This window comes from Aplysia californica, unplaced genomic scaffold (assembly GCF_000002075.1).
Source record: "Aplysia californica isolate F4 #8 unplaced genomic scaffold, AplCal3.0 scaffold00106, whole genome shotgun sequence".
Classification (NCBI taxonomy): domain Eukaryota; kingdom Metazoa; phylum Mollusca; class Gastropoda; order Aplysiida; family Aplysiidae; genus Aplysia; species Aplysia californica.
Genome location: NW_004797376.1, coordinates 551,489 through 574,259, shown reverse-complemented (window position 1 = coordinate 574,259; position 22,771 = coordinate 551,489). Strand labels below are relative to the sequence as shown.

General features: G+C 38.4%; 1 protein-coding gene across 1 annotated transcript in view; it reads left to right on the top strand.

The window, feature by feature from the left end:
* Positions 1–22,771, top strand: part of LOC101861432 (cadherin-23) — a gene marked incomplete in the record, with an annotated part of 170,597 nt that overhangs the window by 49,131 nt on the left and 98,695 nt on the right. Inside the window, 9 exon segments of the mRNA XM_013080930.1 lie at positions 1,167–1,404; positions 4,756–4,847; positions 6,469–6,631; positions 10,337–10,409; positions 12,700–12,971; positions 15,856–16,014; positions 16,715–16,850; positions 20,447–20,598; positions 21,555–21,707. Coding sequence (XP_012936384.1) covers positions 1,167–1,404; positions 4,756–4,847; positions 6,469–6,631; positions 10,337–10,409; positions 12,700–12,971; positions 15,856–16,014; positions 16,715–16,850; positions 20,447–20,598; positions 21,555–21,707 — 1,438 coding nt within the window.

Here is a 22,771-nt window from a genome sequence, read left to right as displayed (position 1 = left end):
AATACACTATGGGGTAAGTTAAATTAAGCAGGTGATCAGCTGTTGAGAGCTTAGCGTGGCTTAGGCCTATGCTGAATGCATTTTCTCCCATGAAATGGGAGATTTGGCACAACATAATGTAATGCATGTAATAAACTGTTTAGGCATGTTTTACGTAGATCTACTATCCAAAAATTGTTGAAGAATTCTGGCATGTGAGTTTGCATTGCCTTGAAAAACGGTGTGAACGCGAACGGAATAGATCTAGATATCTAGCCTTGGCTTCGGCCGTGGCCTACGGATGGTACGATTGAAAGAAGACTGGTGGCTTGGATTTGTTTGTTGACAATGCAGGCACAAGCTGTCTATAAGTTAAGATCAGCAGAGGCTACCCCGTTGTTGGTCCGAGATAGATCTAGATCTAGTAGTTTCCACATGATCACAGACCAGTGGTCAGTGGTTTCTTAATTTATCAAGTTGCGCTTGATAAATGATAAGGACACACTATATTAGGCTAATGGACTAGCCTTCACCAAGAATTTTCGGCGCTTTTTCGGTAGTTCCCACCCCGCAATTGTTATTCACGGGTTTTGGCCCCAAGAGTAGGGGGGTTTCAGGGGGGCTTGCCCCCCTGACCTAACACAAATAGGAAGGGGGGTTTCAGGGGGGCATACCCCCTGAATTTTACCACAATTTAATGTTTTGCTGTTGTTAGGTTTGATATCTTAGCTCACCGCGAATCAAACGTATAGATCTAGATCTAGAAGTAGGTCAGGTTCAAATAAAGGGGGTGGGAACTACCGAAAAAGCAACGAATTTTCAACTGCAGCGAGGCGAGCTGTCAAATTATTGTGCAGCCATCAAAAGCAGTTGTTGTAGCAAAGATGGAACAAAGCAATGACTGAGGCAGGGGCTTGGGTCCTGTCTCAAGAGAGGGGTGAGCTTGTGACTGTTGAGGCAAATGAGTATTTTGTTTGCGTTGGGGCAGAAAAAATCACGAGCATTAGATCTCTAGTTTTAATCTTACCCAGGGATTTGCTGTTTTCCTAGATCTAGATCTAGATCTAGTTTTTTTTTCTTCTGTTAATTAAGAATTAAGAGTACCAAATAACATGTTTCACTTTCCACGAGTTAAAAAAAAATTTGTAGAGTGCTGATTTAGATTTTATATTAATATATGCTTGCAGTTTTAAGATTGACAACAAGACAGGCCAGATAACTGTCGCTGGGGGTTTAGACCGAGAGAAGAGAGACGTATACTACCTGACAGTGATTGCTGTTGATGGAGGAGACAGAAGTACTTCTGCTCAGCTTCAGGTGAAAGTAACAGATCAAAATGACGAGGCTCCAGTGTTTAGCTCAGATGTCTATGAGACTTCCCTCAAAGAAGGAGAATATGTGTTTTCCCATCAGATCACAGTTCATGTAAGTATGTTACTTTGATGTAGCCTATGTAGCCCACTTAATTGTAAGAGCCTATGCATTTTAAAACGTTTTATATATTTATTATAATAGGCCTACAGTGCTTTTTAGGTGATAATTTTAAGGTGATATACAGTGGAAACCTGATATAACAGGGATGGTGGGAGTAGAAGAAAAGTCCTGTTATATCCGATCCCTTTTAAATCAGAAATGCAAGGAAAGTAAGCATTTGTGGACTAATCCAGCTGTACTTATTCATGGGTAGTTCCCCTTGCCACAGGTAACCACGACAAAGATAGTAAATAACGAGATGGGCCACTCAGCCAAAAAAGTGTCCGCAGGAAGTATGCTCTTTGCAGTCTGTTTTGAAGCTCTCTTTCATTTTTCCAGAAGAAGAATAGGAATAGCATCTCCTTGCGTGCGCAGATCGACTGCTGTTCATCAGCAGTTCGGGTACGTTCAGTGCGGAGTTTTAGGTTTTTAAAATTTTAATGACCTCTCGCCTTTCATTCTAAAGTCAAATTAAACGAAGAAAACAATCACCCTTTCCTCCGGAAGAGGTTTTTTGTCAGCGTAACCATTTTAAAAAAGCGTTCTTCCGAAATTTATCCCAAAACATGCTAGTTTCACTTTGATTTTTTAAAACTCAAGTAGGGTAACTCTGTTCGCAAAGAGTGCGCTTTTGTGAAGAGGGCGCCACCAAATTTTGAGGACACTTTTTTAATTGGCTCTAAGAGAGAAGTGGCCCATCTTGTTATGTACCATCTTTGCCCACGATCAGGGGTTTTGGCACCAATTTCTCCATGCCTCCCTAAACCACATCAGAAGAGCTTGGTCCACAGCATCTGCATCGGGTAGTCTCATCTTCTTTCGATCCAGAGCAAACTTTCCATTGAAGTATGCTGTCACTATCTTCTCTCTCTATCCTTGATAATGGTGTGAATCGACCCTTGTTGAAGGTCGAACTGACGACAAATCTTGCAAGTGGAGCTTGTTTTTAGTCAACAGCCTGGATTATTTCATATATTTTGTCCATTTAGAGGCATTTTCTCTTGCGCTTGACATCGTTGGTGGCCATAATGAAAGAAGTAGGCTTAGTTCACAGAGCGGGTTAAGCTTAGATCTACACATATGAGCTATGATGAACTGATGTTAGTGAACAGTCAAAGTGTGGTGTGGTGCATGCGTGTGTGCTTTGAACTCTCGCTTCACACTGCTGTGTGTGCTTGCAGTGGCATGGCTTGCGTGGGCTTGCTCTCTCTCTCTTACTTTTTACACATTGTTAGCGAGCTTTTGTCCCTGCTATAACCTGTTGGGCTCTGATGAGGCCCTGTTATTGCCGATAACTTTTAATGGAGACAAAGAGTAGGAAAAACCGGGGATCTAAAAAATCCCTGTTATTACCGGATCCCTGTTATTTCCTGGCCTGTATTATGGTTTCCACTGTAATTGTTTTAAAAAACAGTTTCTAAGACATCAAAGAATCTTTACTACTAGATCTAGATATATCTAGATTCTAGATCTAGAATCTAGTAAAGAATCTTTGACCTTAATTCATCCTGACTGATTTCTTTCATCTAGATCTATTAGGTGTAGTCAGGGGCGAAGGCTGACTTGTTTGACAGGGTAATCAAAGTGAAAGGGGACCAGGTATGGCCTGAAGATATCACACAAGAATCTTACTCGAGGCGGCGACTCTGAGTTGTGAATGAAAACAAATCCGGAATTCGTATTGTATGTTCAACCGCCAAAATAATCGGGAAAGTATCTTATTTAACATCAGTTCCCACTAAAATTAAACTTAACTTTAGATGTGAATACATAAACATATAGCAAAGAAGCAGAGATGTCAGTACTAGATCTATATGTTATAGATCTACCAGTGAGTCTAACTCTTTGGTAGAACATTACAATTATTATTTTTTTAATTTCACATTTGGCTGTTTTTGTTAGCCTTTCGCGGCCAGGAGCTGGTGTCATAATCGAGGTCACGATCTGATTATAGGACGGTAAAAAGTCGAGGAAAAAAAAACCAAGCACAAGCAGCAGTCAAGAGATTATTAAGAGTTAGTTCCCCTCACATTTGTGAGGTAGACTCGACCAGTGTTAGTTAGCTTACTTAATCAGGGCTGGTGATTGATTTTAACTGTGGCCCCAAAGGGGTGAACAGGGTATATGTGGCAATGAAACAGCTTTGACTGCCATGCACATGTTCCCTTCAACTCTATTCCAGCCTCACTTTATTTGTTGATTACGAACGTTTTTTGACATTTAATTTATGAGGTTTACGTTTAAGGATGAATTTGACAGCGACAATGTTTCAAAATTAGAAAGGGAAGCAGTGATTATTTGATTATATAGACGCTTCGCCCCTGGGTGTAGTCTGTTTGTGTCGCAACGTGGTGGAATCAGGTGCTCGTCAATTTTTGGGCAATTAGTACCATTTTAAAGCCTGTTCATTTGCCTTTATTTTGGTTTTAAAAAACCCCCATCTAGATCTATGTTGAATAGAAGTCGAAATATTTGCTTTTGAAGGAGGTCAGGGTAGCCTGGTTTCAGAAGTAAAATTAGCGAGAAAATGGCTGCCGAAGTTTGGTAACGTCCATTGCCTGAGATTCCTTGGAAACTGAAAATCTATGGGTTTTTTTGTGCCTTTAATCAATGTTTTTTTGTAAAATCCATACAAAAATGTGTTTTTAAATGGACGTTATAAGGTGTTGAGCCAAAAAAAGGAACTTTAGAAAAAAAATGCCCATCTGCCAAAAAAAAAGCTGATTTCTTTGATTTCATTATTTTGATGAGCACCTGATTTCACCTCGATGCCTCCCATTTATAGTAGTGCACAAGCTTGGATTAAACTTTTGATTCTCTATTGTAACTAGGTCAGGTGATGCACTGCCAATATCTATACACTATGGCAACCTGTATAAGTATAAGACAGTCACGTGTATAAATGTGCGCTTCAGATTCCTTCCCTTGCGTTCTTTTTGCATTAAACTGACACTGTATCAACGACCACTTTTCTCCTCGGCATTGGGTGGCGGTCAATTTCGACTGTATATGAAGGTCAAGGGTTAAACAAGTGTTGTCCCTAATTGCTATTGGTCATTATCTTCTTAAAGTGTACTGTCTTGGGGCTGTCAACTTCCTTACATAATGTGATGTATAAATCTCTTAAGCATTAGCTGGTATAGCCCATATTAAGTAGACAATGAGAACTGAGGCAGTGGTTAATGTCATGCATGTTTACACTCCCTCGCTTTGTTGGCTAACAGATGTTGCCCAAAGCAGTGCGTCCAAGAAGTTCCTATAGATACTCAAATGTTTCCTCATAACCGTTTGTGTGCTATTCAGGCAAATGATGGTGATCAAGAAGGCACGAATAACTCAAAAGTCTTCTACAAAATTGAATCTTCAATCCCATCGAGTGTGATCACGCAGTTTCAGTGAGTACTAAAAAATATTCTATTCTTCTTGCACATTTTTGTCCAAAAAAGTGGAACAGCATGGGTCTAAATTCTTAAATTTAGAGGTATAATAATTTATATAAAAGTCACAGAATATCATGCAGCTGTGACATGACACTTTTATGGTAACATGAGCATTATATCTATGTTTTTGCCCTGAACTATTGTATTTCAGTCTTTTTTTGTTTTTACTTTTGAAAGTTTTGCTACTGTTTGTCAAAAGAACTTTTGTGTTGAAATGAAATATTTGTCCCTTAGTCGACAAAAACAAATCAAAGAAGGAAATCCTATCAAAGAAAGTAGAAAGCCTACTCACTTGTGTTTGTGTGTATGTTTATGTGTGTTTGTTTGTGTGCTTAGGCCTATGTTTATTTGTGTATTATGTATATGTTGTGTTTCTGTGTGTGCATGCATGTATGTTTGTGTGTGTTTGTTGGGGTTGGGGCAGGTTATGATGACAGTATAGATGCCAAAAATGCAGACAATTACCTTATAACCATCCAGGTTCCCTTTTTTTCTCCCCCCCCCCCCCACCATAGTTTTATGTTAGTAAGAGTCTACATGTTCTTCACTATTGAAGCTTGAAGGCGGTCTATTGCAACCTGCATCGTTCCGTGTTGACCTACAGCCCACTCAAACACTTGTAATATCACAATGAAATAAGCGATTGTCAAAATACGGAAATCGGAGAAACCGACAATTTATGGCCCCTTGGCTCATCGGCAATTTTTTCTATGGTGGGGGGGGGGGGGGGGGGGCTTAACGGCTTTTTGTCCTTTTAAAGACACATGTCTGTGTGAATTTTACCGAAGAATGTCAAAAATAAAATGTATATTTTTTGGTTGGAATTCACTAAACTTAAGCTGCCAATTTCTTGCTTATTTTACCTCTGACTCTGACACCAGGTGAACCCCTCCTTTTTTAATCGCAAATATCTCGACTTCTATTCAAGAAAGATGGGTATTTTTTTCCCAAAAAGCAAGACAAATGAGTTTCTTTAAGATGATACCATTAGCTTCATATAGCCAAAAGTTTACGAGCTCCTGGTTCCATTGTGTCTTGACACATATTCTTCCAAAAGGTAGTCAATGTAGTTACATTGCATTTCTTCCATGCTCTAAAGTTTTATAAAATAGTGCACAGTTGCATTTTCTGGAATGTAAGACATTATAGGCTGATTTACTAAAATAATGTAGTTCGTTACAAAATAATGTTCTACTTGATTATTTTACCCGCTCTTTTAACGTGTGGGGGGGGGGGTCATGTCTCCTTTGGTGATACTGACAGACACCAGGTTACTCTTGCTTATATAGCATGTGAAGAACAAAGGAATGCTTTTCTGTCTCTAAATCAAGACAAGAATGAAAAGGTTCAAAACGTACTATATCGGAGTTATAGGTTTGGGTATTTTTGTCATTCTCTTTTCCTTTGAGTTAAATGATTGGGTTTTTTTTTTAGTTTGCTACTTATATGCTTTTCCTCATCTGTTTTGTTGATGTTTGATGCATCAATTTATTGTTTGTTATAGGCCTGCTTGTCAGTTCTGAAGAATTTTGCATAATAATCAATTTGATAAACTTTCTGTTTTCTTTCTATAAAGTTTGGATCAGGCAAGTGGTCTTTTGACAGTCAAAACACCCCTGAAGTATGAGGAGGTCCAGTTCACCAAAGATGAGGAGGGCAGGATTTCACTTAATATTTCTGCTACAGATAATGGTATTCCCCCCAAAAAGAACTTCACTACAGTGTCTGTTCAGTTACAGGTAAGAACTATGGTATGAGAGGTAAGAGTTCAGGACATCTGAATGTAAAATTTGCCCCAGGCAGTGACAAATTTTCTTTAGTATTTTCATTGGCTTTGAAACTTTGAGGAAAAGTTCAGTCACTGGTGTCTTAGTAACAGTACAACAAAGTATCATGAGTTGATAAAAAGGTTTTTTTTTCCCTTTGAGCTGCAATTGTCAAAGGACATAGTCCAGAAGTTTTTGTCTAGTTTTGCACTATAGAGTAGCCTATTTTATGATTAAATGGAACAGCTTATGGAACAACACAGTAACCAATGATTTTGTTTATGTCACAGCTGTCGAGATCATATTTGGGTTAAAAAAATGCTTTGATACAGTGTATGTTTTTTGTAATAAAATTTAAGGGGTGGTGGGGCACCTAAAAATGGTGTTTGGCATGGAGTGAAATTATGAAAACTGGGGTTATCACCTATTTTATTTCCTGGACATTTCCTGAACAATGTCCAAAAAGTATATATATACGGTGTTTTTCTCTAACCGTGCAACTGGTTTTGGGGAAATGTTTCAGGAGAGAGTAATAACATATTTCTCGAATAATAACTTCCCAAATTTGTTCGATTTTGTTTAATTAGTCTTGCTAGAAAAGGACTACCCGTACCCTCATTGTTATTCTTTATGAAAAAGTTACATCATTTAGCTGGATTTCCAGTTACGCTGTCATCGCACAAAATATTGTCGGGCACGAACACGGTCAGAGAGACGCACGGTTAGAGCACGGCAGAATCAGCCACAGGAACCAGCTAGGCGTTAAGGGAGCAGCCAGTTACACGATTAGGTTTCAAAGGCAATGTGTGTGTGTGCGTGTGTTTGTGTGTGTGTGAGTGTATGTGTGTGTGTGTGTGTGTGTGTGTGTGTGTGTGTGTGTGTTTTTGTATGTGTGTACTTGTGTACTTGTGTACTTGTGTTTTGTGTGTTTGTGTTTTGTGTGTCAAAATGAGCGTAAAGAGCAAATTGCCATTTGCATTCATTAACGTTGAAATTGCTCACATGAAAATGGCTTGCACTTGTATACATTCACAATATGTTAACTGGCATTTGAATGCATTCCAATAATTTACATCACTCAATTTATAAATGATAAGCTGGACAGTGATATCTGGTACGGTTACATTATAACCAGTAAACTTACAGCTTACAGTCATCATCATCAAGTGCCAGATCTGCGACAGTCATCGGCGATCATGGTTTTCCATTCATTCCTTTGCCCGGACATTACCCTGATCTTTTCCTGTCACCGATCTGTTTAGGTTATCCAAGTAGGTTGCTCAAAGCCTACCCCTGCCTCGTTTGCCTTCAAAAGGATTCAATTATATTCCTAGATATTACAGTGCCCTGCCACATTTTGTTTGGTTTAAGAGATACTGACACTTTGAATTTGAATGTTCTAGGGCTAGAAAGTTAATCATGTGGCAGAGTATCATAAGAGGCATGGAAATCTAGCGTATGACTTCAGTTCTTGCAAATACTTATATTTTGATGCAACAATTGGAAGTGTGTTGGGATTAAGTGGAACAGGACCTCGAATGAAAAAAAGTTGACTCTTCATGTTTTGTAGAAGTGGTTCCCAGTCATCTGCAAAACTCAGTTTAAAAATTATCTCACTACACTAGTTGGTTCATAATGCAGAGCCTTGATGTCAACAACTGGATCACCTGGCCTGATCGATCTGAGGGCACGACATGTCGCTAAAAAGTTCATTAAAAAATGTGTGCTCTAGGCTGTTTTCAAAGGCTGCAGGCTTTCTTCCTCTGCCGAAGACTTGTTCAAATACCCCAGACCATCTATATCTTGTGCCACCCGATCTCTTTCTCTTTCGATTTTTGTCTCCCCTAACATCGCTGACCTCTCCAGTTGACAAACCGTCGATAATTATGCTTTTCTGTACCTTAAAGCGGTGTTTGAAAGGATTTTAGAGTAGACGGTAAAGACTTTTTTGAGGAAAACAATTTCAGTTTTTGTCTCAAAAAGCTTATTTTGTACTGCTTATATGCTTCAGTTTTAGTAGGAAACCCCCATTTTATTTCTGCTGTGTTAATATTATCAAGAAGTTGGCATGTTTTGGTTGAAATAATGTGTTTTGAAGTTTTAATCTGAAAAAAGAACTATTTTGGCCTTTTCTCACCTTTATCAGCTATTTTTCCACACTTTACTTCATCCAATTTTTTTGCTTTTATTCATTCTATTTCAATAATTTTCACAGGATATTAACAACACCTAGTTCTAAAAATTGTCCAGAAGGAGTTTTGGTTGCATATTGTGTATCTTTGATAAATGGCTTCAGAAAGCTTGATTTTTCCTTTTTTTTTCATAGTATAGCAGAGTTTTCATCATCCTCACCAATGCCTTTCACCCCTGGAAGGATATAGGCCACATACAAGCTTCTTCCATTTATCTCTGTCCTGGGCCATCCTTCCAAGCTCGTTCCAAGTGAGCTTCATCTCACTCATGTCCCTTTCCACGCATCTCCTTCATGTTTCCCGTGGCCTATCCCTGCTCCCTGTGGGTTCCACTGCTGTGACTGTCTTGTGATGTTTCCGCTGGGCTTTCCGAGGGTATGTCCCATCCATCGCCACTTTCTTAGTCCTATTTCTACTTCTATATCCTTTTGTCCTGTCCTTTCCCACAGCTCTTCATTTCTTATTCTATCCTGCCACTTAACTCTTAGGATACTCCTCATACATCTGTTGATGAAAGTCTGGACTTTATTCAGTACTGTCTTTGTTGTCTTCCTAGCTTCGCAGCTGTAGAGGAGCACAGAATTGACATTGGAGTTATAAGAGTCGAACCTTAGTGCGTAGTGAGATGTTGCTTGTTTTCCAGACTTTTGATAATTGAATGCTGACCTTGCCTTGGCGGTTCTTGCTTTTACATCTGCCTCAGTTCCACATTTACCATCGATGGCACTTCCATAGTAGGTAAAGGAGTCCACTTCTTCCACTGTCACAGCAGAGTTTAAAACTTTTACTAGCTTCACGACTTTCTACTTGCCCGGATGTATACATAGGCCAACACTCCTTGATAGTCTTTTGAGCTCTTTGATCTTTTCTTGCATCTGAGCATCGTACATGTGTTTGAGAGAGCAGTGCAAAAGCCGAGTTTTAAGTGCCATCAAAGGAAAACTATACCATATGGCAAAAAATCCTCTGGACAATTTTTAGATATGCACTTTTTCTATGTACATATGTCAAATTAAAAGTGTATTTAATTTGTTGATAAACAAGTGAATAAAACGAATCAAAATATGTAAACAAAATCCAATATGGCCGCTGTTTCCATAGCAACAGAACCATATTTACTTTTTTTAACAATTGATTTCAAATCCCCAATAATACATGATGTCCCACAGCAAATATTGGATTTCTAAGGTTTGTTATAGCAGATATAGCTTTCAGGTGCCGGACCCCCTCTTGAGCTGAATGTCAGTCATGTCTTAGTCTTTTTTAAGCAAGTGACCCCACTTTTTTTGGGTGCACTGTTTGATTTATTTGAATGTTTCCAGACTAATGCTAGAGTGGCTTAAGTAATACCCCTTTCTGAATTTAAGTTTATAGGTCTCTGTAAACTGTAATGTGTCTAAATGAAAAGGTTCTTTAGAACCTAAAATGATATTGGAAAAATTGTTGACCTCACTCTAAATTCACTTAACAATGTTTGTCTTTTCAGGATGTGAATAATCAGAGTCCGTCTTGTGAACAAATGAGCTACAGTGTGCAGATTCCAGAGAATGTGTCTGCATGTATGTTCTTTAATTTACAAAATTGCAAACAACATTAAATGTAACTGAGGAAAATCTATAGGGTCTCTAGGTTTTTATCCTTTGTTGAAAGCATATATATATATATATACAGTGTCGTCCAAAAGAAACTTGAAAATGGAACCACCCAATCATCGTGTTAAAGCCTTGCACCACCCACTCATGCAGCATACCAGTTTAAAGCTAAATAGATTTTGCATCATCTGTCACATTAATAGTTCATCTATGTTTAGAGATGCTTGGGATATGGTCACTCAAAACTGACGTTAAAAAATCAGGCTTGGCAAAATTGTGCAAAGTCTAAGAAACATAAAATTGTCTTCGCACATGTATTGAGGTGCATCAACATTGATGGAATGGGCTTGTATTGAATTATGCTGGGCTGCCTAAATCTACCGATTTTTCTGGTAGATACCGATTTTGGGCCTGTTCTACCGATAAGGTGTTAAAACTACCGGATTTGTGATGGGTGCCTAAAAAAGAAAAAGAAAAGAAAAAAACATCCTGCAGTGCTTCCATTCTTCTTCGTTTTTGCATAAATCCGTACATTCCGAAAGTTCCGTACTTGCCGCATCATCATATCACCTCCATGCGTTAGAGAGAGAGAGAGAGAGAGAGAGAGAGAGAGAGAGAGAGAGAGAGAGAGAGAGAGAGAGAGAGAGGGAGGGAGGGAGGGAGAGAGAGAGAGATAGAGATATCAGCACTTGCCACCGTAACTTGTCAGCTATTTACGGCAACTCTCGGCAATAAGTTGTATTAGAAACTGCCAGATTGGGCATTTCGTACACTCAACCGTTATCTATCTGTGCTGTTTGGTCGGCAATAGTTTTTCACGTGCATATCTGCCAAAATCTGTCTACTCACGATAGATATAATCTTCCTCCTTTTCATTCATTCTTTCTTTCTGTCTTCATTTGGGTTTTGATGCGGCTGGAAAATCTGTGCATTAAATTCATTTATCTAGAAAACAGAATTGTGAATGTAGAAAGAAAATCGGTATCGAAACAAAACATTCCAAAATCTGTCTTGGTCTAGAGAATTGGTCACAGTACCAAATGAGGATTCTACGCAAGGAGACTGCGGGAATTATTACCCGGGAATTAGATTTACAGTTAATGAAAATTTGTAACCTGCAGTTTGTGCATAAAAAACACAGTGTCACCATACAAATTAAATCGATTTTCTCACTGATGTCACTATAATGACAAAAAAAGGAAGAAAAAGAAAACAATAAGCGTCCTCCGATTTCTAGATTGTCAGGCCCGTCATCATGACCGGTCAGTGAACCTGTGAGAGTTCATGAGTATGGCATGAGTAAGGGACTGGCTGGTGGTTGTTGGGGTAATAAAAGTTCATTCAAAGTTGGAGCGTTGCAGGGCTTCGGAATTGAGGGGAGGTATTTGACGCTATAAAGTCTACGGCAGCAGGGAAAGGCCGCGGTGCAAGAGACTGAGGATAAAATAAAAACAATAAGTGGAAGTGGTTTTGACAATCGAGTGCATAAATGAGGGAACATTAGAGCACAGGCTTGATGATTGTATCTTCAAGGTTGTAGTTCCCGGATTTGTCGGATTTGTCAGTGATGACAAATTAAATAGTGGCAATGAGGAAATGACATTTGTAACCCTCGGAAAGCTCTATGTTGGATGCCTATGCATCATGATGGCTTGTTGCTGATTAAAAACTGGTACTGTGATTTAGCATTTTGAAAAAAATCAATACTTAGTCCATGATGCAGTGATTCATTGAGTGATTGCCAGGGTTTCAGCATCACTAATCCTTACTATCGTCATTTTACCTCTACTTCTTTTGTATGTTTGTCACACTCTTGTGATCAGCTCTTTCTGGGGTGCCTTGATAGTTGAAGCAGACTTTATGCTGTTGAAACTAGAGAGGTGAGAAGAGTAAGCCTGATTCCTTGTAAGGACTTCTGTCTTGACATCCACCCCTTGGTGTTCATATGACCCTATGCTGTTGCGAGTGCAATAAAACCTCTACTAAAACTAAAAGACTGAAAATGATATCTGGATGACAATAGCTGTCTTTTAGTTTTGGTGCTCCCAGTAATTTTTGTTTCTCCAATTGTTTCCAAAGCCTTTCTTTTCTGCCTTTCTTTTCAGCCTTTCTTTTTCAAGAGCGAATATCATGTTATGTGACTTCTAAAGCATTTATGAATGCATTTTTAAACAAACTGTTGTAGCTTGAATTTTATCTCAGTATATGAAAGAGGTATTTTACTTTTTTTTCAGTGATTGTATTTTTTGTTTTGCAGCTTACATCGTTCAGCACATAAATGCCACAGATGAGGACAAAACATCGCCAAATAATTTGACTGTTTTCCGCATTGATGATAAGAGTGTCGAAGTATTCAGTATTGACTTGAATGGGACTTTGTCAGTGAGAGGGATTCTGGACAGAGAGACCATACCCCACTATGATATCATAGTTACAGTCTCTGACTTGGGTAACCCATCACTCAGTGGGTCCTGTTTTGTGAGTGTGAATGTGACAGATGTCAATGATTCCCCACCTACTTTTGACCAGGTATGAATATTTGAAATATGCCTTAAGATGTGTGTTTTACATTTCCCTCCTTTGGAAGCACTTCTGTTTCCAGCTTAGATTTTAAAATTTTGGAGGACTTTCGTTAAACATATTTCTTGATGTTTCAGATTTTCTGAACAAAGATGTTTACTAAAGTATTCAGTGAAATACTCGGTGGTTGACAGTTAACCTCAGGCAATTGTCCAGGAAGGTCAAACTGAAAGGGAAAAATTTTTAATACTCGATTACACCCTCTATTAAACTGCAGCGAACCTGAGATAAGTGGGATACAGTATTCCAGCAGAGAGATGGAAAAAACAACTCTACAAAATAAACTTTCCCAGACTCTTGTCTTCCATGTGTAAGGTAAAGAGTTTATTGATGACATCAAAGACACAGTTCCTGCTCTCTTTGTAGGCTACTCCTAGATGTCAGATGCTGGAATCAAGATTGTAGTAATACCAGTGACCATTGTAGAAACATCCTCACCTTCCTGGTAAATGTGGGAGTGTCATCAGCTCAGTTGGTATCATGCTGGACGTGTCGCAGATGGTTCTGGTTTGAATCCCTGAAGTGGGGTTGTGAACTTTGGTTGTTTGATGAGTTATCATGATAATCTACCTGCTTGGCCGCACGTATTGGAGATGAACATTAAATGTGGAGTGCCTGCCTCGTAAATAACTTGATTTTACTTTACTTTTTCTGTCCTCTTGTATCGCAAGGTATCGAGGGGAGATGCAATTGTGGACCAAATGTTTTATCCTTTGGATCGTATTTTTCCTTTAAACCAATAGCGTACTATACAATATTGGTATAGTTTTGGTCTTGGCTTGAAAGGCACTGTCTTCTTAATCGTCTCCTTTGCTCTTTTGGCATTATATGACAACCTTCTGTAATTTGATTACACTTCGGGCTCATATTCACTTGCTTCTCTCATGTCCTCATACCAGAAGGCCATCATGCTTCTTTAGTTCTATATCATATTCAATTAATAAATATGACCATTAGTTGGTGCTTTACCAAGCAAAACTGCCCATTTATCTGTTCTGACCTATGCTGTTATATCTTTTGGCTTCAAACAGTACAGATCTAACATTTTAAAACCCAGCAAAAGTGGGTGGTTAGCAGGTGCTCTGGTGTGGTTTGCTCCTCCTTTGGTGGTAAACATATGTCGTCCTTATCTCTCCTCCTTTGTTTTTGTTTGCTCTGTTGTAACAGATATAATCTTTGGCATTTATATGACCTTATTGTGTTGTAAGTGCTGTAAAACGCTTACTAAAACAAAAAAGCAACCTAACCAGGCTAAAAATTTGTAGTCATTCAAGGCTTAAGGGTAAAACAAGCCTCTGGTCAAGGTCTAAGGCAGCTGTATAATACTGTTAATTTATTGCCTAACACAAAGCAGTAACAGGGAGCTGTTCACCAAAGAAATTAAAGGGAAAGCTGAGACTATGACGAAAGGATTAAAACGGCGTGGAGTATGAAAAAGGGATGGCTTTGGTTTAAAGAAAATGACAGCTTTAAGAGAAAAAAAAGGATAATTGAAAAAAGTCGTAACATTTCACTTCGGCTATGCAGCACTAAGACTTTTATATGAGGGAAACAGTATTGTGTCATTGTCACAGAGGACAACTTTCATATTCCCTATTATCCTTTGAAACTGTAGGAAATTTCAGCATGAATAAGAGTCAGTTTCGAAGGTTTAACAATGTTATAAAAAGCTAATTTTACTGTAAAAACACATGAAACTGAAGTTGTCCTGAAAGATTACTTTTAACTCATTCGCTATGCCTAGCCGTGGGGGGATTCTATTCCAATCCACATCCATGTTAAAATAGAGGTTATAATATAATGTTGGCTTCCAGGTCAAGCATTTCCACTGAAAATCGGAAATTTAGATTCAGTTTTGAAACGCGATTTCGTAGTTTATTTGACTTTGTTTTATCGCGATGCCAAAATTATAACCCGGACACCAGTCTTAGTAATTTTACACAACAAAATCTATCATTATTTTGCCCACTTAAAAAAACGTAGGACTCTGTTTGATAATATTGATACGATTGGACTCATTTTGCCAATGCACTGTTATTGAGAAATTTTATAATATTGATACGATTGGACTCATATTGCCAATGCATTATTATTGAGAAATCAATACCTTTGAGTGCTAGATCTAGATCTAGGTCTAGATCTAGATCTAAATTGTCAAAATATTTTTTTCTCCCCAAAATCACTACTTTTTGATGAAATTACACAAAAGTGCCACTCAAGACACGTATAGGTTTATTCCAAATGCAATTCTGAATAATTCCATATAAGATATACGAGTGGGTTTTTTTCTGTTTGTGATGGTTTTTCTAGATTATAATTATTTTTTTTCAATATTGGATGTTATGTTCAAAATGTGCAAATATTATGGAATGTAGGTAAATAACTGCAAACATTTCAATATTTTCCAGTTCTATATTCATTTATGGTTATTTTGAAGTATCATTTGACTAGGTGCAAACATATTTTTTGAGTTTCACCAAAGATTATTAATTTTTTATTTTTAAATTTTATCTGCATCCAATCAAAATTGTGTTGCATAATCGTCTCTTACAGGAACCAAAGTTGAAAAATACATAAATAAACATTACAGATGTATTCTACAAACCATACTGAAAATATTGGTGTATAATACATTGATATTTATTTGAATTTGTGGCCCTAAAGACCTTTTAACTGCCCACTAGTTATCATCTCATTCGCCCTCCCGAAAAAAAGTTCGTCCACAAGCCGAAAATAATACGTAGCAAATGAGTTAAGAAAGACAATTTAATTGACCTTTGTTATGAGTTTTATTACACACACGCTTGAGTGTGGTCCCATTTTATTTCCCCAGAGACAAATGTCAAAATCTATTCAGGAAAATAAAAAGTTTGACTTATCCTGCCATGCAAGTGATGATGACAACAATTCTGATCTTGTATACACAATTGACTGGGACAAGAGCACAGGAAAAGATGGTGGGAATAAAGATGTAACTACTGAGATATTAAAGGCGAGTTGATTATTTTGATCTTTCAATTAGTGCCACATCTCTATCTCCGTTCAGTCCCCCCAATCCCCGCCCAAAGTTCCTCTCACTGTTTGTTTCTGTGTCTGTCTGAACCAATCCCATGTTCTATATCTCACTCCCTCTCTCTCTCTCATTCTATCTCTGTCTGTTTTCCCTCTACACTCACATGAGCACTCGTGCTTTCATTGACATTGATACAGTCAAGCATGCACATTGCGCAACGCGCGCGTAGGAAACAGATTTTCACGTCCCCAATTTTTTCTTATACATGTATATTCTTGGTATTTAAACTACGTACATGAGTAAAATTAATACATAATGAAAAAATTTCCATTTCTCACCCTTTTTGCCATGTCCGTGCCATGCTAGACTTGTTTGTTTTTGTATATGGATTTGTCATGTTTTTACAGGAAATGTGAGTATGAATTGCTTGTTTAAAAACCCGGTTAATGAGTGTTCTCATTAACTCAATCAGTATTCTCTCCATAAAACAATGCACATTCTGGGATTCTCTGTTTTTATTGTACTTGAATTAACACATAACATTTGTTTGAATGTTTGGAAAAAAATCTTTGGTTTTCAATATCATTTTTTATGGAACCTATTTCCGTCTGAAAGGAGAAATTTTCTTTTCATGCATTTTGTAGTTTATTAACAGGTTACTGTTATATTTTTCCTTCAGAAATTCTTTGAAATACCAGATATTGGTACCTGCAGAATTGTTTCAAAGATAAATTTGGATCGGGAGCAGCTCAGTCAGGTGTCTCTTGCTGTTTCTGTGCAAGACCTCAATGGTATAGAATATCAGGTGGACACAGGTAACTTTTGTTAGCTTTTCACAAAATCCATCGTGTTGCCTAGTGGAATTTGATGAGTATGAGAGGAGGGTTTGAAATCTATGGTGGGCGGTGTTTATTATGTAGTAAAGCCAAAGTCAGTACTTTACAGTTGTACAGATGGTTTTGTGGAAAGGGCAAAGAAAGGCTTAAATGCAGTAAAGGTCATGGCTGCTTCAGGAATGGAACAAAGGCTACTTCTTCTTATGTATCAGCAGCTGATCTTAGCAGTAATCGATTATGGGCTCGCAATATTGACCTTGACAAAAACCCAACAGGACTAGTTGGTTCGAGTTCAAAATGAGGCAATGCGCATCATACTAGGCTGCACCAAGGATACGCCAATTATCTGTATGAGGCATGTATTGGGCCTCCTGTCTGTGGAAAACAGAAACAAAGTGGCACAGGTCAGGGTGTACATGAGGGTGGCGGCTGAAAAGCAACACCCACTTCATGAGGCCATAGGAGCAATCACGGGAAATTGCCTAAAAGGAGGAGCTTCTTGGATGGCTGAGGCTGAAAACACCACCAAGGAAGTCTGCCCACTGGAAGATATACAGCGGGGTGAAGAATGGATAAAGATGAATGAGAGACAGAAGGCAGATCTTGGGAAGGTAGTGATAACACTGAACAGAGAATGTAGAGAGTGGCCGCAGGGAGCGACAGATGCTGAGATAGGACTACTGATTGAAGACAACTCACGGCGTGGAGATGTGGTTGTATACACAGATGGATCTGTTAAACAAGGGGAAAAATCTGTATGGGGCTTCTCTGCAAGAGTGAGTGGCAGATTGGTGCAGCAACAGCAGAGAGCATACGATATGAAAACATCTAGCATGAAAATGGAGATTGAGGCAATCACACAGGCTCTCAAATGGGTTACAACAACTCGACAAGCACATGCAATAGGAAGATTGAAAGTGGGAACCTTACAGCTGAATGGACAGAGCCCCTGAAGAAGACGACACTGAAAAAGATCACGAGGATCTTTAACCCGGGCCATGCTGGAGTCAAGGGCAATGAGCAGGCTGATGAGCTCGCTGGGAAAGGAAAACCTGAAAGAAAGCTGTGCCCTGACAAACCTGAAATTGTGCGTTCAGTCAGGGAAAAACGGGAAAAAGAACAAGAAGAATCGGAATGCCATCATCTTGAGCAAGTTCGTGAGCTTGGAATTGGATGGGGCGCCTGCAGAAGTTCAAGACTTAGTGGGAGGAGCAGAAGGCTATGGAATCAAACATTGCTTGGAACCTTCAGCATCTACACACTTCCAGATGTGCTTCTTCAGGGGACGGAGCGCTTATTGGGATGCCCCTTGTGCAGTGATGTCAGTCCTTCACACAAGTAACAAGTGTACAGTCTGTTTCATCAAAGTGATGTTGCCATTCACTCTTTAGCTTCTCGGAAGGGGGTGGGGGGAACCCACTATGCCAGCAGGGCCCTCTTTTGGTACGAAATCTATAAGTGACATATACGTCACTAAATTGGTCATTACATCAAAACAAATTAACTTAATATGTTGATAGTTTTTCAGCTAATGAAAGAACTCACAAAAAAAGAGACCCATTTTCGGCAATTGCTGGAGAATAATGCAACATCGAAAAGGAAGATGCCTGAGCCGCTGACATCTGGCTCCCAGCAGCTTGCCAGAGATAAGGAGTTAAAGAATGGAGCGGCTGAATTGAGGGACTATTTGTTCAGCAGAAATTTAATCAGGGAGAGGTTTGGTGATGGATACTGCTCATAGCCTCAGTCTGAGGAGAGCAAACTAGCATTAAAGCAATAGACTGATGGAGCATGGAAAGCCATAGGTAAGGCTTTGGCTTTTCAGATTTTGTCAGTAAGGACAAGTATGCAAAATAGTTTAATTGTAGTGGCTGATAGGCGCTTCCCCTCCTCCAAATAATCAGAAATAAGAAATGACACGTAATAAAAAAAACTGGATAAATCTGATTTTGCCATGAACTTTTTGTTTTATTTACGTATATAAAGATACATATTGGCAGTGGTTAGAATTAAGAAAAGAATCACATTTGGGCAAAAGAAGTTTAAAGCATTTAGCCAGCTTCTCCATGAAATTTTTCTCACAATATAACCAGCAAAGGAAAGCTACTGTCACAGTCATAGGCTTTTGTTGGTTAGAACTTGGGGATCACATCACAATGAAAAGATATTCTGTTTGCGTGCACCATTTAGAATAACTGCCCGCTGGCTCTAGTCCGAGTGCAGACATGTATAGTATTATTATGCAGAGCTTGATTACCTTTTCCATTGTCAATCAGTTGATGCATATTTAAGTTAGCTGAACAGAGTATGATATTGTACTGTGAATGTGTTTGCAAAATCCCCAGATTCGCGTCAAAAGCGCTGACTTTCATGGCCATTCTAGATCCTTGACATGCTGATGTTGATGGTTCATGGACCAGCTCTTTGGTCCTCCTTGTGAAAAATAATAATGGAGAACAGAACTGCTGAAAGTGCTTGTCAATAATATTATTTTGTTTATTTGGGCTCAAAATGTAAAGAACAGCAGAACATCAGGGTAATGTGCCATAGATCTACTTTCAGTATTTTGTTGGGTGTATGGTATATCCTTAAATAAGGTGGAGGTTATCTTCCAGAACTTCCAGTGATGGGAGAAAATCTTTGATGTTGAAACGATATGATATTTATTATGTATTTTACGCCTTTATAAACCCTCCACTCATTCTTATAAACCTCTTTCAAGCTCTTATAAACGTTGTCTAACTTGGGAGTATGAGGGACCAAGGTTAATTAATTAAAAAATAAAACATTTGAATATTTTGGCATTCTTTATCTGTACTACTGCTGTTGTTCTATAAATAGTACATAATTATATTTAACACCTAAAAAGGCAACATTTACTGACACAAGACTTAACTCAATTTCTATTATCCGAGAAAGCGCATTGAACTAACAACTGAAGTAGGTGGTTGTTGTATGCTCCTTCTTTCCTATTAAAAATGTAACATCTATCGTCCTTATCTTTCCTCCTTTTTTTGTCTGTCACTCTCTTGTAACACCTCTAATCTTGGCTTTTATATGACCTAATTGTATTGCAAGTTTTGTAAATCAAAACCCTTCCCCAAATAACAACTGAAAATATGAAACACGATATCTGCTTTCACTTGATAAATACAGTAAGTTGAGGTGCCCAGTAATATCCCTTGGGGTAATATAACATATTGGACAACCTACACATTGCCTCTAGTATTAGCTTACTCTGAGCGATTGATATTAGCACTGTGAATATATTGTAATGTCATTTTAATCGATCAAACTTATCTGAAGCAGGTTGGTCTTGAGAGAATTTGTGACCTAATTTTTTTCAAACACACAAGTGCACATACACACACACACATACAGCACACACACATACAGCACACACACACACACACACACACACACACACACACACACACACACACACTCACACACACACACACACACACACACACACACAAACACTCACACACATATGCACTGGAATACTCACATACTCTCATTCACACATGCACACTCACACACACACTGATCTTTCATGTTATTTTTTTCCTCAGCTCATCTTTCCATTTCTGTTGAGGATGAAAATGATGAAACCCCAACTTTCAACAGTCATACTTTCATGGCATCAATAAGGGAAAATTCTCCTGTTGGAAGCTCTATTCAGTTTCACTCACCAGATTCTATGATAGTCAAGGATAAGGATAAGGTAGGGAAATTCTGTCTTTAGGGTTGATTTTTTTTTCTCCATTTCTTTCCTGCATAAAATGCAGAAACTAAATAATGACCTGCAAACAATCATATTATGGCAGCCTTTAGTTTACTTTGAAATGAATCTTGAAACAGAATTTCATGGTTGACCAAGGGTCTTCATCTTTTGGAATCTGTCTGTTTAATGTAGAAGATATCCGTTGCGTTGAGTGTGGACAAAAGTTACAGGGAATGTGGAGTAAATGGGGGATGGAGTGGGGAATGTGTGCACCTGCCAGAACTATATATTTGGTCTAAAAAATGTTTTTCCCATTTGCCTATAATGACCAGGTCCCATTACTCTCTCTGTATCATAATATGTGTGTGAAAGGGTGGGTGGGCCTGTCATAGTGTGTTGCTTGTTTGTGGCACTTGGCTGTTTTGAGATATTGGAGGAAATGTTTCTGACTCCCTAACTTCAAGTGACTATAACTTTGGAACCGAAGTAGATAGACCAATGCTGTTTACACACACACACTTAGAGCTAAAACTTTATTTTAGTCTAATACTCATAGCCTTATACATGTATTGTCAAAATGTGACATGTTACTTATTTTGTTGCATTGCTAGACACATTATATTTATGATTTGGAACACTGTAACTACTAATACTAATTTTTATTTCCAGCAAGTGTTATAGATATGACAGGATTATGTCACTCTACATGATACCTTGACCTCTTTGGAAAGTGGACAAATGGTCCTCGTTTGGGCAGTTGAGAGAAAATCGTTCAAGTGACAGGAAAAGTTAACACTGACATGGATTTGAACTATGATGTTGACATACTGTCAAATTTGATACTGACCTTATTACTACCACCAGTATTTCTTTCACTTACAGTTCAAGTCATTGCTTTCTTCAGTAAAATTACAAATCTAATATTTTAGTACGATACCAATCTTTATATTTTTCAGGGTAATAACAGCTTTTTTAAAGTTGAGCTTCTGACATACTCGGACATATTCAAGCTCACACCTGAGGAAGGACAGTCAGACCTGACGGTTTCCATAACAGTAGCTGACCAAGATAAAATAGATTTTGAGAAACAAAATGAATTGACGCTTAAAGTAAGTTGGATATCTGCACTCGGGGGGAGGGGGGGTGGCGGGAGCTCTGGTGTGGTTTGCTCTATCTTGCCTATCAAACATCTATTGGCATTATCTACTTTCCTGTGTATGTTACTCTCTAGGCACATCTTTAATCTTGGGCACTTATGTGACCTTATTGTGTTGGGAATGCTGTAAAGGGGATGGGGGCGGGGCAGGGATGTGGGTAACGATGAAGAAGAGACAAGACGCTGTTGGTTTTGTTAATGACAGTCTTAACATTGTATTTACAATTTGTTATTTTCACTTATCATGTTTTTTCCATTTTGTGGTATTAGTGTCAATGACCATCAAAATGAGATGTAAAATGCCCAAAGCAATTTTCTGCAGAGAGCTCGAAAGATGCCAAAAGGGGAATTAATTTTGATGAGAATTGTTTCAACATTTTCTTGTATGGTTTTGATGTCTTAACCTTTAGTTCTGGTTAAAGTTTTTGATGATTAAATATAGGTGTCTTTGCGCCCCCAATGACACAGTTTAGATCATTTTGGAGGCGTGCCTGCCTGTCAGGGCCAACTTGGACTGAGAGGGATACAGCAGAAAGACTGAGATACTTGATCCCTTATTCCTCCTACCTTATTCACTGTTTCTACTACTCTTATCTTGTCCCTTCTACTCTTATCCTTTATTGTTCTTGCTCTCATTCCAGCTATACTTATCTTTTATTCCTCCTTCTCCTATCTCTTATCCCTCCTCTTATTCTTATTCTTCTCTTGTATTTCTCCTATTCTTATTCCTCCTACTCATATCCCTTATTCTTCCTCTTATTCCTTGTTCCTCTTACTCTTACTCCTACCTTTATGCCTTATTTCTCATTATTTTATTTGACAACGTTTCTTTATAATATGTTTAGCTACGTTTTGTTTTGTTTTTTTCTTGTTTTTTTTTACCAAACAGGTTGTCCTCAACGAGATTTCTACTTTTTTATACTTATTTCTGTGCGTAATTCTTTTCCTTGGGACATTTCAAGCCTGTGGAAACTAGCATTGTGAGGTGTGCTGACAAAATGAGTTACTTCTCGCACT